The 16,488-nt window shown below is 43.3% G+C and overlaps 1 protein-coding gene across 1 annotated transcript in view; it reads right to left on the bottom strand.

Annotated features, from left to right (window-relative positions):
* Nucleotides 1–6,008: 6,008 nt before the first annotated feature.
* MRPL13 (mitochondrial ribosomal protein L13) overlaps nucleotides 6,009–16,488 on the bottom strand; it is a 66,611-nt gene continuing 56,131 nt past the window's right edge. Inside the window, exon 7 of the mRNA XM_017530711.2 lies at nucleotides 6,009–6,288. Within this exon, the coding sequence (XP_017386200.1) occupies nucleotides 6,267–6,288 (22 nt within the window). The 3' untranslated portion in view covers nucleotides 6,009–6,266. The remainder of the gene's footprint in view (nucleotides 6,289–16,488) is intronic.

Raw genomic sequence — 16,488 nt, forward strand, 5'->3', positions numbered from 1 at the left:
ATATGTGCCACATTTTCCCTGTCCAGTCTATTGTCGATGGGCATTTGGGTTGGTTCCAGGTCTTTGCTATTGTAAACAGTGCTGCAATGAACATTCGTGTGCATGTGTCCTTACAGTAGAACGATTTATAATCCTTTGGATATATACCCAGCAATGGGATTGCTGGGTCAAATGGAATTTCTGTTTCTAGGTGTCTTTTACAGTGGATGACTCCAGCCTTGGCTGGGAGAAGGGCAGCTTTAAGGAGAGCTTGTATTAAAGAAGCATTGATAATAGAAGATCCCTGCGTAGTGAGAAAGCCACTTTCTGCTCATATGGCAGCACGGTGGTGTAGGATGTGGAAGGTGTATTTAGAGTCAGTATAGACATTTACATGTAGTCCCTTAGCAAGAGTAAGAGCACAGGGTAAAGCAATTAGTTCAGCTTGCTGAGACGTGGTAGAGGGAGGGAGTGTAGCAGCCTCAATCATAGATGAGTGGGAAATAACCGCATAGCCAGCGTTAGCCGGTGTCAACTGACTGGGCTTTGAAGAACTGCCATCAATAAACCAGGTGTGGTCTGGACCTGGAATGGGAAAGAGAAACATGTGGAAAGGGGGAGGATGCTGTATGGATTAGGGAGATTCAGTCATGGGGTTCGGAGCTTGTGTTTATGTTTGGTATTACATGAGAGGCTGGATTAAAATCGAGGCCCTGTGCAATAGCCACAGTGGGAGTTTCAATAAAGAGTGAATAAAGTTGGATAAGATGTGGGGAAGGTAACAGATGTGGGAGATGCAAAGAGGTTACTAAAGCCTGAAGGTTGTAAGAGCTGCAGAGAGTGAGTGAGGCATAGCCTGTGATTTTGAAAGCCTCCAGAAGGAGCAGGGCAGAGGCCGCTGCTGCACGCAGATATGAAGGCCCCGCCCAGGACAGGGAGATAGTTGTTTAGAGAGGACGACCACAGGCCACGGACCTGGCTCTTGTGTAAGAACTCCAACTGTACCACCCCGAATTTCAGCAGTGGATAAGGAAAAGGGAAGATGAGTTTGGGAGAGCTAGTGTGGGAGCAGTTTCTGTCTTTAAAGGGTGAAAGGAGGAGTGAGGAAAGGATTTAGAATCTGTGGGATTGGATAAGTTTCCCTTGGTGAGCTTATATAGAAGTTTGGTTAGAATGGCAAAACCTGGTGTCCAAAGGCGGAAGTATCGGCCTACACCTAGGAAAGAGAGGAGCTGCTGTTTGGTAGAGGGAGTTGGGGTGGAGGAGATTAACTGGATATGGTTGATGGGGACAGCATGGGTGTTCTGTTGGAGGATGATGGCCAGATAGGTGACAGATGGAGGAGAAATGTGGGCCTTAGAAGGGGACATGCGATCTCCCTTTAAGATTAGGTGCTGAAGAAGGAGAGTATCGTTGCTGAGAAGCTTCATAAGAGGGGCTGCACAGGAGGACGTCGTCCATGCATTAAATAAGGTGAGAAGTTGTGGGACAGAAAGAGAGCAGGCTGTGATCGAGAGCCTGACTGAAGTAGTGTGAGCTGTCCCTGAAGCCCTGAGGCAGGACAGTGCAGGTGAGTTGTGACTGGTGGGTGTCAGGGTCAGTCGAAGTGAAGGCTAAGTGGGAGGAGGGGTGTCAGAGGATGGTAAAAAAGACACCTTTGAGATTGAATACAGAATAATAGGTAGTGGAGGGAGGAACTGAAAACAAGAGAGTATGTGGGTTTGGCACTACAAGATGGAGAGGAAGGACAATTTGATTGATAAGGTGAAGGTCTTGGACCAGCTGGTAAGATTTGTCTGGTTTCTGGACAGGCAGGATAGGAGAGTTGTAAGGAGAGTTAGTAGGCTTTAGGAGACCATGTTGTAATAAATGGGTGATAACAGGTTTTAGTTCTTTTAGAGCTTGTTGGTGGATGGGGTATTGGTGTTGGGCAGGACAGGGGTGATTGGGTTTTAGGGGATATTGACAGGTGCCTGCTCAGTTGCTGAGGATGAAGTAGAGGTGTCCCATACCTGTGGGTCGAGGTGAGGAGATGTGATGGGAGGTTGTGCGGTGGCTTTGGGTCAGGTAAGAAGGCAGCTATGAGATGTGGCTGTAGTTTGGGAATAGTCAGGGGAGCAGATAATTTAGTTAAAATATCTCACCCTAATAAGGGAAGGGGGCATGTGGGATGACTAGGAAGGAGTGGGTAAAGGAGTGTTGGCCAAGCTGACACCAGAGTTGGGGGTTCTGAGAGGTTTTGAAGTCTGGCTGTCAATTCCCACAACAGTTTAGGGGCTAAGGAAACAGGCCCTTGAAAAGAAGGTAATAAGGTAATGTGGAGTGGGTGGCGCCCCCAAATCTACAAAGGGGATGGACTTACCCTCCATGCAAGAGTTACCCAAAGCTCAGCATCCGTGACGGCCCAGGGGGTTTCTGAAGCAGTCGGGCAGCATCCATCTTCAGTTGCTAAGCTGAGAAGTTCTGGAAAGGAGTTAGCTGGAGAATATTGAGTTTGAACTCCAGGAACCTTGGGAGTGGCTGTAATATGAGCCAGACAGTCCAATTTTCAGTGGAGTTCCCCACAGGCAGGACACAGCTTAGAGGAGGCCTTGGGCTGTGAGCATTCATTAGCCCAGAGTCCAAGCTTTTGGCATTTGAAGCAGGATGGAGCCCCAGCCTGTGGGCACTCCCTGGCCCAGTAGCCAGTTTTTTGGCATTTGAAGCAAGGAGGAGGATGGCTTGATGGAGCACCTGACTGCAGTAGCCTCGGTGCCTGGAAGTTTCTTGTTCCTGAAACAGGGCTGTCTGTCTCACCACGGAGGGAAGCAATTGCAGCTGTGAATTACTTTGCCGCTAAGCTGCTTCCTCCTTATTAAACACCTTGAAGGCGAGGTTGATTAATTCCTGTTGTGGAGTTTGAGGGCCTGAGTCTAGTTTTTGGTTTTTTTTCTAATGTCTGGGGCAGATTGGATAATAAAATGCATATTGAGAATAAGGTGACCCTCTGGCCCCTCTGCGTCTAGCGCTGTGAAGCATCTAAGTTTCTGCCAGGTGGGCTGTAACTGGGCAGGATTTTCATGTTTGTCCTGGGTTATTTCTTTAAGCTTGTCATAATTAATGGTTTTGTAAGCTGCCTGCTTAAGTTCCTCAACTAAAGAAGAGATCATACAGTCACGCTTGGCAATGTGAGGCAAGCCCACCTGACATTGCCACTGGGGTTCTTCCCTAGGTACTGCCCTGACGCCCTCTTGGAGGGCTGGCTGATGGCATCTGTGGGTGTCAGCATAAGAGTGAACTAGAGTATAAACATTATTTCATTCATCTGGAGAAAGAGTAGAGGTTAGAATGACATTTAAGTCATTCCAGGTTAAACTGTAGGACTGAGTTAGATATTGGAACTCTTGGATATATTTAGTGGAATCTGATGAGAAAGATCCCAAGTGCTGACCAGGTTGGGACAGATCAGATAGAGAAAAAGGAACACGCACCCTGACTATGCCCTGGCTCCAGCCACCTCTTGAAGGGGAAACTGTTGGGTGGGGGAGGAGGAGCTAGTTTTAAGACTGAATTGTGTCCCGGAGCAGGTGTGGGATAAGTGACAGAGGAGGTATGAGGGAGGGGATAGGCAATGGGGAGATTAGGGTTCTGTTAGTCCTGATGAGGAGCAGCCTGAGGGGGAAGGGAAAAGTCAGAAGGGTCTATTGAGTGAAGAATCTGCATTGGCAGTAGGGACAGGGGGCACAGGTGGGAGAGAAAGGAGAATTTAAGAGGGGTCACATTGGGAGCAGAGGCTGGGAAGGGAGCAAAGTGAAAAATGCCTGGACATAGGGGACTTCAGACCATTTGCCCGTTTTACGACAAAAGTTGTCTAGATCCAGCAGGATAGAAAAATCAAAGGTGCCATTTTCTGGCCATTTAGAGCCATTGTCCAATTTACACTGTGGCCAAGTGGTACTGCGGAGGAAGATAAGATGCTTAAGTTTTAGGTAAGGTGATATAGCTGGAGAGGTTTGAAGTTTTTTATAACGGAGGCTATGAGAGAGGAGGGAGGAATGGAGGGAGGGACGTTGCCCATAGTTTAAGAGTGGCAAAGACAAGGAAAGTAAGTGCGCGACCAAGCAGTTTGGCAGGTGTCCCAGACTAAACCTTGGTCTGTACCTGGGGTGAATCAGTCAAAAGGGGCATCCCCTGCGTTGATCCTACGAGTGTGAGTGAGTGGCCAGAGCAGATGTCTCCACAATGATCAGTTACTGAAGAAAACGAGTCGAGTGATCAAAGCAGACATCTCTGCAATGATCAGTCACCGAGGGAAGACTGTCTTCCCAGTTCCGTGCCTTATGTAGGATTTTTTCCGGTCATGAACCTCATAGAAAGTCCTGTCTTTCTTGTCTCTGCTGAAAGGGAGAGGAAAATGAAACTGGAAGGAGAAGGAAGCTGACAGATAGCAAGCAGGGCTAAAGAGAAGAGTTGAGGCAAACTGCTTACCTGATCTAAGGATGGTGAGTGTATTCATAGGCTGGTCTGATGAGCCTGGGCTGTAGGTAGATCTCTTCACAGAGGGAGCACAAGGAGTAGGGACAGGGGGTTTGGTCTCCCATAGGAGTTCCGGGTGTTGGCACCAAATGTCATGCATGTCGCTCACGTGAAGAGACTACTAGGTAGGCTTTGTATGAGCAACATGGCTATTTATTCACCAGGTGCGGGTGGGCCGAGTCCAAAAAAAGACTAAGCCAAGGGTGGTGGGAGAGGAGTTGATTTTATAGGTTGGGGCAAGTGGTCAGCTCGAGGTGGTAATCTATTTTAGGTAGGGGAAGGGTATCATGGGATGCATGGTCACAAGAGTAGGGGTTATCTATTACAAATAGGCATGATCATAAGGGTGGGGGTAATTGGCTGCAAGCAGAGGGGAGGGTGAGGTAAATTACATAGTTATAGGGGTGGGGGTCTCGAGAAATCCAATGTCCAGGGGTGAAATTCCGCAAGGCTGAGCAGGAACAATGGTTGAAGTTTGTAGGGGGAGAGCAATCAGTTGAGGCAGAAACCAGTTGTTTCACTTCTCTTTGTGGTCATCTGGTTACTTCAGACTTTCTGGCTCCTGGGGACCATCCAGAGGTGTACGTTCAGGTCACCAAGGCTATAACGTCCAGGCTTGGACTTGGAGGTCTGACACCTCCATTACAGTATGTAGGACTGAATGCTTCATATAGGGTGGTTATGCCTGGCACATAGCAGATGCTTACTAGCAATATATCCTATTTAATGCAGTTATTAAGCATGTTTACATCATAATTCACAGTTATATCAGCACTTTTGACAACCAGTTTTACTTGTTTACAAATCTATCTACACTTGCATCCCATTCTACAATAGACTTTTTGATGGGACAAAGAAGTGCTGGGGGTGACTTGTGTGATTTCTGTTTTCCCAGGACCTAGCACTGTGCCTGGCATATAGCAGTACTCAGTATATGTTTGCTGAATGAGTGGGAAAGTTGGTATGAAGTTCACTCCTTGATTGGCTAGGGCAGGAGAAAAAAAAAAAAAATACCACTGTAAAATGCCCAAACCCAGTGGCTCAGTATCTTAATTTCTAGAGTGGATATTTTACAAGCAGTAGTCATCCTAGCACCCCAATCTAAGTGCCAGTACAGAGATGAACAAAGCCAACAAGACAGACAAGGAAAAACAGTAAGGAAAGTCTACAAACAGAATCACAGGCAGGGAAGAGAGATTTCTAACAAGCAGACAGGCATTATTTATTTTGGTGTCATGAGGGGCCAAGAGGATATATGGGACACAGAAAAAGATAACAGTTTAGAAATAATTCAGGGCAAACTTTATCCTAGTAAGCTACAAGTATGTATTTAGATGGATGACAGTTTAGGTAAAAAAGCCACAGAAATGAAAAGTGAAGGAAAGGCTTGTTCACAGGGGGCAAGAATGGTGACCTGGAACTTGTGAAAAATCTGCATGAAGAGGCATTTTTGGAACGTGTAACTGCAATTCTATACACAAGATCTGTTTTTTGTCATTAAATGCAAGACTAAATAGTCAACCATGTACGTGATTTTATTGTCAACTATAACATTCAAATCAGAATATGTAAAAACAATTCTATAAGATAGTATATTTTAATACGATTTCCTATTGAAGGAATATACCTTCCTGAACTTCCCCCACAAACACTGGGCACATATAACAGGTGCTGAACTGTAGCAGCTGTTTTACTCCATCCTGTAGGTTAGAGAAACTCATCAAAATAAAGTTTCAATCACTTCACTGTGATTTTCTGAAATTCTTGTTCTCTTATAGCCGAAAATCTTCAGGTCTGAAAGAAAAAAAATCAACATATTTCTTTGTGAATCATTATTTCATTTTCTACTGACTGAAGATTATTTTTCCAATTTAAAAATAGCTATTCACCAAGAAATAGCTACAAACACTATATCTAAATTTTTGGTGAAAAACATTAACATCAAATGTTTACAAAGTAGAACAGTTAAGTGAAAATTCCATAGTTTTTTTGAAAGTATAAATATAAGCCACCTTGTGCCTATATAAGAATGTATTCGGTAACTTAATAACTTGAATTCAATTTCTCTGTTCCTTTTTTTTTTTTTTTTTAAGACGGAGTTTCACTATTGTTGCCCAGACTGGAGTGCAATGCTGTGATCTCGGCTCACAGCAACCTCTGCCTCCAAGGTTCAAGGCATTCTCCTGCCTCAGCCTCCCGAGTAGCTGGGATTACAGAAATGTGCCACCATGCCCAGCTAATTTTGCACTTTCTTTTTTTTTTAGTAGAGATGGGGTTTCTCTATGTTGGTCAGGCTGGTCTCAAACACCCGACTTCAAGTGATCCACCTGCCTCGGTCTCCCAAAGTGCTGGGATTATAGGCGTGAGCCACCGCACCCCCATCTCTGCTCCATTTTAAAATATTTTCATAAAGCCCTTATTGAAAAGATTACTTTAGGAGTTTAAAAATCATACAAAAACATGGATTTACAGTACAAATGCAAATTCTGAAGTGATTTTTCCTATTTATATTATTTTATCACATGCAAATTTAATTTTCTTTTTGATCCATATAAAAATAAATGTATAAACACCAATCCTTTAATAGTTTATTTATAAACATGTTTTTCTTTATGTATGCAATTATAAGATTAACCACACCTGAGAGTTGCTTTCATTAGCAAAATTTTTTAAATATTCAGAAACATTAAATTATAACAGTAGAGAAAATCAGTTTGTCCCCTTTTTGTTTTTTTAAGTACTGGGGTATATGTGCAGAACGTGCAGGTTTGTTACATAGGCATACATGTGCTGTGGTGGTTTGCCATCACCCTGTCATATACATTAGCTATTTCTACTAATGCTATCCTCCCCAATTCCCCCACACCGTGCTATTCCTCCCCTACCCCCAACTCTGACAGGCTTTGGTGTGTGATGTTCCTGTCCCTGTGTCCATGTGTTCTCATTTTTCAGCACCCACTTATGAGTGAGAACATGCTGTGTTTGGTTTTCTGTTCTTGTGTCAGTTTGCTGAGAATGATGGTTTCCAGCTTCATCCATGTGCCTGCAAAGGACATGAACTTATTCTTTTCTTATGGCTGCATAGTATTCCACAGTGTATGTGTACCCCATTTTCTTTAGCCAGTCTATCATTGATGGGCATTTGGGTTGGTTCCAAGTCTTTGCTATTGTGAACAGTGCTGCAGTAAACATACGTGTGCATGTGTCTTTGTAATAGAATGATTTATAATCCTTTGGGTGTATACCCAGTAATGGGCTTGTTGGGTCAAACGGTATTTCTATTTCTAGATCCTTGAGGAATCACCACACTGTCTTCCACAATGGTTGAACTAATTTAAGCTCCCACCAACAGTGTAAACGCATTTCTATTTCTCCAAATCCTCTACAGCATCTGTTGTCTCCTGATTTTTGAATGATTACCATTCTAACTGGTGTGAGATGGTATCTCAATGTGATTTTGATTTGCATCCCTAATGATCAGTGACTATGAGATTTTTTTCCTGTGTTTGTTGGCTGCATAAATGTCTTCTTTTGAGAAGTGTTTGTTCACATCCTTCACCCACTTTTTGATGGGGTTGTTTTTCTCCTGTAAATTTGTTTAAGTTATTTGTAGATTCTGGATATTACCTCTTTGTCAAATAGACAGATTGCAAAAATTCTTTCCCATTCTGTTGGTTACCAGTTCATTCTAATGATAGTTTCTTTTGCTGTGCAGAAGCTCTTAAGTTTTATTAGATCCCATTTCTCTATTTCGACTTTTGTTGCCATTGCTTTTAGTGTTTTAGTCATGAAGTCCATGCCCATGCCTATGTCCTGAATGGTATTGCCTAGGTTTTCTTCAGGGGTGTTTATGGTGTTAGGTCTTATGTTTAAATCTTTAATCGATCTGGATTTAATTTTTGTATAAGGTGCAAGGAAGGGATCTAGTTTCAACTTTCTGCATATGGCTAGCCAGTTTTCCCAACACTATTTATTAAATAGGGAATCCTTTCCCCATTGCTTGTTTTTGTCTGGTTTGTCAGAGATCAGATGGTTGTAGAAGTGTGGCATTATTTCTGAGGCCCCTGTTCTGTTCCATTGGTCTGTATCTCTGTTTTGATGCCAGTACCATGCTGTTTTGATTACTGTAGCTTTGTATAGTTTGAAGTCAGGTAGCATGATGCCTCCAGCTTTGTTTTATTGCTTAGCATTGTCTTGGCTATGCGGGCTCTTTTTTGGTTCCATATGAAGTTTAAGGTGTTTTTTTCCAATTCCGTGAAGAAAGTCAATGGTAGCTTGATGGGGATACTATTTAATCTATAAATTACGTTGGGCAGTATGGCCATTTTCACGATATTGATTCTTCTTAACCATGAGCATAGAATGTTTCTTCATCTGTTTGTGTCCTCTCTTATTTCCCTGAGCAGTGGTTTGTAGTTCTCCTTTAAGAAAGAGGTCCTTCACATCCCTTGTTAGTTGTATTCCTAGGTATTTTATTCTCTTTGTAGCAATTGTGAATTGGAGTTGACTCATGAGTTGGCTCTCTGTTTATGTGTTATTGGTGTACAGGAATGCTTGTGATTTCTGCAGAGTGATTTTGTATCCTGAGACTTTGCTGAAGTTGCTTATCATCTTAGGGAGATTTTGGGTTGAGACAATGGGGTCTTCTAAATATACAATCATGTCATCTGCAAACAGAGACAATTTGACTTCCTCTTTTCCAAGTTGAATACCCTTTATTTCTGTTTCTTGCCTGATTGCTCCAGCTAGAACTTCCAATACTATACTGAATAGGAGTGGAGAGGAAGGGCATCCTTGTCTTGTGCCAGTTTTCAAAGGGAATACTTCCAGTTTATGTCCATTCAGTATATTGGCTGTGGGTTTGTCATAAATAGCTCTTATTTTGAGATAGGTTCCATCAATACCTTGTTTATTGAGAGTTTTTTTTTTTTTTAGGATAAAGGGCTTATGAATTTTGTCAAGGCCTTCTCTGCATCTATGGAGATAATCATGTGGTTTTTGTCTTTGGTTCTGTTTATGTGATGGATTACGTTTATAGACTTGTTTATGTTGAACCAGCCTTGCATCATCAGGATGAAGCTCACTTCATCATGATGGATAAGCTTTTTGATGTGCTGTTGGATTTGGTTTGTCATTATTTTACTGATGATTTTTACATCAATGTTCATCATGGATATTGGCCTGAAATTTTCTTTTTTAGTTATGTCTCTGCTGGGTTTTGGTATCAGGATGATGTTGGTCTCATAAAATGAGTTAGGGAGGATTCCCTCTTTTTGTATTATTTGGAATACTTTCAGAAGAAATGGTACCAGCTCTTTTTAGTACCTCTGGTAGAATTCAGCTGTGAACCCGTCTGGTCCTGGACTTTTTTTGGTTGGTAGGCTATTAATTGCTGCCTCAACTTCAGACCTTGTTATTGATTTATTCAGGGATTCAACTTCTTCCTTGTTCAGTCTTGAGAGGGTGTAAGTGTCCAGGAATTTATCCATTTCTTTTAGATGTACTGGTTTATTTGCATAGAGTTGTTTGCAGTAATCTCTGATGGTAGTTTGTATTTCTGTGGGATCAGTGGTGATATTCTCTTTATCATTTTTTATTGCATTTATTTGATTCTTCTCTCTTTTCTTCTTTATTAATCTGGCTAGCAGTCTATTTATTCTGTTGATCTTTCAAAAAAAGTTCCTGGATTTACTGATGTTTTGAAGAGCTTTTTGTGTCTCTATTTCCTTTAGTTCTGCTCTGATCTTAGTTATTTATTGTCTTCTGCTAGCTTTTGAATGTGTTTGATCTTGCTCCTCTAGTTCTTTAATCATGATGTTAAGGTGATGATTTTAGATCTTTCCTCACTTCTCATGTGGGCGTTTAGTGCTATAGAATTCCCTCTAGACACTGCTTTAAATGTATCCCACAGATTCTGGTATGTTGTGTCTTCATTCTCATTGTTTCAAATAACATCTTTATTTCTGCCTTCATTTCATTATTTATCTGGTAGTCATTCAGGAGCAGGTTGTTCAGTTTCCATGTAGTTATGCAGTTTGACTGAGTTTTTTAAATTCTGAGTTCTAATTTGATTGCACTGTGATCTGAGAGACTGTTATGATTTCTGTTCTTTTGCATTTGCTGAGGGGTGTTTTACTTCCAATTATGTGGTCAGTTTTAGAATATGCACAATGTGGTGCTGAGAAGAATGTATATTCTGTGGATTTGGGGTGGAGAGTTCTGTAGATGTCTATTAGGTCCACTTGGTCTAGATCTGAGTTCAAGTCCTGGATATCCTGGTTAATTTTCTATCTCGTTGATCTGTCTAATATTGACAATGGGGTGTTAAAGTCCCCCACTGTTATTGTTTGGAGTCTCAGTCTTTTTGTAGGTCATTAAGAACCTGCTTTATGTATCTGGGTGCTCCTCTATTGGCTGCATATATATTTAGGATAGTTAGCTCTTCTTGTTTCATTGATCCTTTTACCATTATGTGATGCCATTCTTTGTCTCTTTTGATCTTTGTTGGTTTCAAGTCTGTTTTATCAAAGACTAGGATTGCAACTCCTGCTTTTTTTGCTCTCCATTAGCCTGGTCAATCTTCCTCCATCCCTTTATTTTGAGCCTATGTGTGTCTTTGCATGTGAGATGGGTTTCCCTAATATAGCACACCTATGGGTCTTGACTCTATCCAATTTGCCAGTCTGTGTCTTTTGATTGGGGCATTTAGCTCATTTAAAGTTAATATTGTTATGTGTGAATTTGATGCTACCATTTTGAAGCTAGCTGGATGTTTTGCCCATTAGTTGATACAGTTTCTTCATGGTGTCAATGACCTTTACAATGTGTTACATTTTTGCAGTGGCTAGTACTGGTTGTTTCTTTCCATGTTTAGTGCTTCCTTCAGGAGCTCTTGTAAGGCAGGCCTGGTGGTGACAAAATATCTCAGCAATTGCCTGTCCGTAAAGGATTTTATTTCTCCTTCACTTAGAAAGCTTAGTTTGGCTGGGTATAAAATTTTGGGTTGAAAGTTCTTTTCTTTAAGGATGCTGAATATAGGCCCCCACTCTCTTCTGGCTTGTAGCATTTCTGCCGAGAGATCTGCTGTGAGTCTGATGGGCTTCCCTTAGCACTTTTTCCTTCATTTCAATCCTGGTGAATCTGACCATTATGTGCCTTGGGGTTGCTTCTCTTGAGGAGTATCTTTGTGGTGTTCTCTGTATTTCCTGAACTTGAATGTTGACCTGCCTTACTAGGTTGGGGAAGTTCTCCTGGCTAATAACCTGAAGACTGATTTTCAACTTGGTTTCATTCTCCCCATTGCTTTCAGGTATACCAATCAAATGTAGATTTGCTCTTTTCACATAATCCCATATTTCTTGGAGGCTTTGTTCATTTCTTCTCTTTTTTCTCTAAATTTTGCCTTCTTGCTTTATTTCATTGAGTTGATCTTCAATATCTGATATACTTTCTTACTTGATCGATTCAAGCTATTGAAACTTGTGGATGCTTCAAGAAGTTCTCGTGCTATGTTTTTCAGCTCCATCAAGTTGTTTTATGTTCTTCTCTAAGCCGGTTATTCTAGTAAGCATTTCGTCTAATCTTTTTTCAAGGTTCCTAGTTTCTTTGCATTGGGTTAGAACATAGTCCTTTAGCTCAGAGAAGTTTGTTATTGCCCACCTTATGAAGCCTGCTTCTGTCAATTCGTCAAACTCATTCTCCATCCAGTTTTGTTCCCTTGCTGGTGAGGAGCTGTGATTCTTTGGAGGATAAGGCATTCTGGGTTTTGGTGTTTTCAGCCTTTTTGCACTGGTTTCCTCCTACCTTCTTGGATTTATCTACCTTTTGTCTCTGATTTTGGTGACCTTCAGATGGGATTTCTGAGTGGACATCCTTTCTCTGTTGATGTTGAAGCTATTTTTTTTTCTGTTTGTTAGTTTTTCTTACAGTCAGGCCACTCTGCTGCAGGTCTGCTGGAGTTTGCTGGAGGTCTACTCCAGACCCTGCTTGCCTGGGAATCACCTGTGGGGGCTGCAGAACAGCAAAGATTGCTACCTGTTCCATTCTCTGGTAGCTTTGTCCCAGAAGGTTAACTGCCAGATGTCAGCCAGAGCTCTCTTGTATGATGTGTCTCCCAGTCAGGATACACGGGGGTCAGGGAGCCACTTGAGAAGGCAGTCTGTCCCTTATCGGAGCTTGAGTGCTGTGCTGGGAGATCCTTTGCTCCCTTTAGAGCTGCTGGCCAGGGACATTTAATTCTGCTGAAGCGGAACCCACAACCGTCCCTTTTCCCAGGTGCTGTGCTCCAGGAAGGTGAGGGCTTTATTTTTAAGTCCTTGATGGGCTGCTGCCTTTTTTCAGAGATGTCCTTCCCAGCAAGAAGGGAGTTTAGTGACACAGTCTGCCTACAGAGGCCTTGCTGAGCTGCCGTGGTCTCCGCCCAGTTACTATGTCATCTTCCCAGTGTCTTTGTTTATATAGGCGAAGTTAAAATCACCTACCCAAGCCTCAGCAATGGCGGATGCCCCTCTCCCCACTGAGCTTGGCCATCCCAGGTTGAGCTCAGACTGCTGTGCTGACTGAGAGAATTTCAAGCCAGTGGATCTTGGCTTGCTGGTCTTCGTGGGGTTGGGACCCACCCAACCAAATCACTTGGCTCCCTGGCTTCAACCCCTTTTATCAGGGGAATGAGCAGTTTTGTTTCGCTGGCGTTCCAAGCACCACTGGGGTATAAGAAAAAAAAAAAAAAAAAAACTGCTGTGGCTAAAATGCCCATGCAGTTTTGTGCTGGAAATCTGGTTCATTAGTGTTGTAGGCACCAGAGGGAATCTCCTGGTCTGCGAGTTGTGAAGATGGTGGAAAAAGCACAGTATCTGAGCCAGAGTATCAGGAAAAGTCCCTAAACGCTTCCCTTGGCTAGGAGGAGGAGTTCTAGGTGCTTCCCGGGTGAGGCGAGACCCCACCCTGCTTCAGCAATGCCCCACCCTGCGTCGGCTTGCCCTCCTTGGGCTGCACCCACTGTCTTAACCAGTCCCAATGAGATGAACCTGGTAGCTCAGTTGGAAATGCGGAGATCACTCACCTTCTGTATCACTCTTGCTGGGAACTGCGGACTGGGGCTGTTCCTACTCAGCCCTCTTAGCGGAAAAATCTGTCCCCTTATCTTTTCAAGACTATATTTGCAGGCATTGGGCTTCTATATAAAATTTTCTGAAGGATGTTAGTAACAAACTAAATAGATATTTTGGCCAATATGGCTGGTTAGAAGCAGCTGTGGTCTGCAGCTCTCCCACAGGAATGAAAATGGTGAGTGAATTCAGCACCTTTAACTGAAATATCTAGATTCTCACATTGGGACTGACTAGATGGACAACTCAACCCATGGAGAACTAAGGAAAGCAGGATGGAGTCACTGCTCACCTGGGAGTGGCATGAAGCCAAAGAAACCCCCTATTCCCAGCCAAGGGAAGCAGTGAGTGATTGTGCGGCCCCACCTGGAAAACCATATTTCTTCCATGGATCTTTGCAGCCTGTGGATCAGATCTCCTTATGAGCCCACACCACCAGGGCCTTGGGTCCAATACATAGAGCTGTGCAGTCTTGGCAGAGCAATTGCTTAGGCTCACACAGAGACCAGGAGTTTTACAGACTCCAACCCCAGGAACCTCAACAAGGCAGGAGATCCATCCATAAATTCACCTAGGAAGTGGGCTGAATCCAGGGAGCCAAGCAGTGTTGTTCTGTGGTCCCCACTTCCATGGTACCTCATAGAGTTAAGACTCACTGGATTGGAAATCCAGCCAACCAGTGCAACAGGCTGGAGACTGCCTCAGATAAACAAGTTCCTGGCAGGAGGGACGGCTATCATTTCTGTGGTTAGGTCCACTCAGCCACTCTAGCCTGCCAGCTCCACAGAGTCACCTGACAAGGAGGAGTCCCTGACAATGCAACACAGCTGCTGTGCCAGATCATGGCCACATTGCTTCTTTAAGTGGGACCCTAATCCATCCCTCCTCACTGGGTGGGGCCTCCTTGTAGGAATTTCAACAACTCTAGCCAGGGTTATATGAACAGGACTCTGATCTCTCCCTGGGATGGAGCCCTGGGGGAGAGGTGGCCCCTGCTTCTGCAGTTTATTTGACACAGCCATTCCAGCTTGCCAGCTCCAGGGAGTCCAGGCAGTCTGGACCAAGAGGAGTCCACCACAATGCAGCATGGCTGCTGTGCCAGATTGTGGACAGATTTTTCTTTAAGTGGGACCCTGATCCTTCCTTCCTCACCAGTTAGTGCCAGTGAGCACCAGCGACTCCAGGAATTTCAGTAACTCCAGCCAGGGTTATAGGTAGATCTCTGATCCCTCCCAGGGATAAAGCCCCCAGCGGGACGGGTGGCCAACATCTAAGCAGTTCAGTAAACTCAGCCTTTCCAGCCTGTTGGCTCTGGACAGTCTGAGCAGTCTTAATGAGGAAGGGCGCCCCACAACATAGCACACCTGCTCTACCAAAAAGCAGCCAGACTGCTGTAAGGAGGTCCCTGATCCTGTCCCTCCTGACTGGGTGAGACCTCCCAACAGGGGTCTCTAGACACCTCCTACATGAGTGTCTGGGCTGGAAACATGCCAGTACCCCTCTAGGATAGACTCCCAAAAGAAGGAGCAGGCTACCTTTGCTGTTTTGCAGGCTTAACTGGTGATACCTCAAGGTAAGGTAAAAAACAAAACAACTAGGGTCTGGAGCAATCCCCCAGAAAACTGCAACAGTCCTACAGAAGAATGGTTTGACTGTTAAAAGGAAAACAAACAGAAAGTAACAACAACAACATCAACAAAAAGATCCCATAAAAAACCCACTGAAAGGTAAGCAACCTCAGAAGTTGAAGGTAGATAAGCCCACAAAGATGAGAAAGAATCAATGCAAAAACCCTGAAAACTCAAAAAGCCAAAGTACTGCTTCTCCTCCAAATGACTATAACAACGCAAAACCTCCGAAAACTCAAAAAGCCAGAGTGCTTCTTCTCCCCTAAATGACCGCGACACCTCTCCAGCAAGGTCATAGAACTGAGCTGAAGCTGAGATGGCTGAACTGACAGAAGTAGGCTTCAGAAGGTAAGTAATAATGAATTTTACTGTGCTAAAGGAGCGTGTTGTAATCCAATGCAAAGAAGCTAAGAATCATGATAAAACAATACAGGAGCCAACAGCCAGAATAGCCAGTTTAGAGAGAAGCATTACTAACCTGATGAAGCTGAAAAATACAACATGAGAAATTCATAATGCAATCACAAGTATCAATAGCAGAATAGACCAAGTGGAGGAAAGAATCTCAGAACTTGAAGACTATCTTTCTGAAATAATAATGCAGGCAGACTATTAAAAAAAAAAATGAAGAGGAATTGACAAAACCTCCAAGAAATATGGGACTATGATGGGACTATGTAAAAAGACCAAACCTATGACTAATTGGGGTACCTGAAAGAGATAGGGAGAACAGAAGCAAATTGTAAAACATACTTCAAGATATCATCTAGGAGAACTTCACCAACCTAGCAAGACAGCCCAAAACTCAAATTCAGGAAACCCAGAGAACCCCAGTGAGGTACTCCATGAGAAGAACAACCGCAAGACACGTAATCTTCAGATTCTCCAAGGTTAAAATAAAAGAAAAAATGTTAAGGACAGCCAGGGAGAAAGGCCAGGTCACCTACAAAGAGAAACCAATAAGACTAACAGTAGATCTCTCAGTAGATATCCTACCAGCCAGAAGAGACTGGGGGCCAATATTCAACATTCTTAAAGAAAAGAAATTCCAATCCAGAATTTCATATCTGGCCAAACTAAGCTTCACAAGTGAATAAGAAATAAGATCTTTCACAGAGAAACAAATGCTGAGGGAATTTGTCACCACCAGGCCTCCCTTGCAAGAGCTCCTGAAGGAAGCACTACATATGGAAAGGAACAACCATTACCAGCCACTACAAAAACACACTGAAGTACACAGACCAGTGACGCTATGAAGC

Source organism: Cebus imitator, unplaced genomic scaffold, assembly GCF_001604975.1.
Source record: "Cebus imitator isolate Cc_AM_T3 unplaced genomic scaffold, Cebus_imitator-1.0 Scaffold68, whole genome shotgun sequence".
Classification (NCBI taxonomy): Eukaryota; Metazoa; Chordata; class Mammalia; order Primates; family Cebidae; genus Cebus; species Cebus imitator.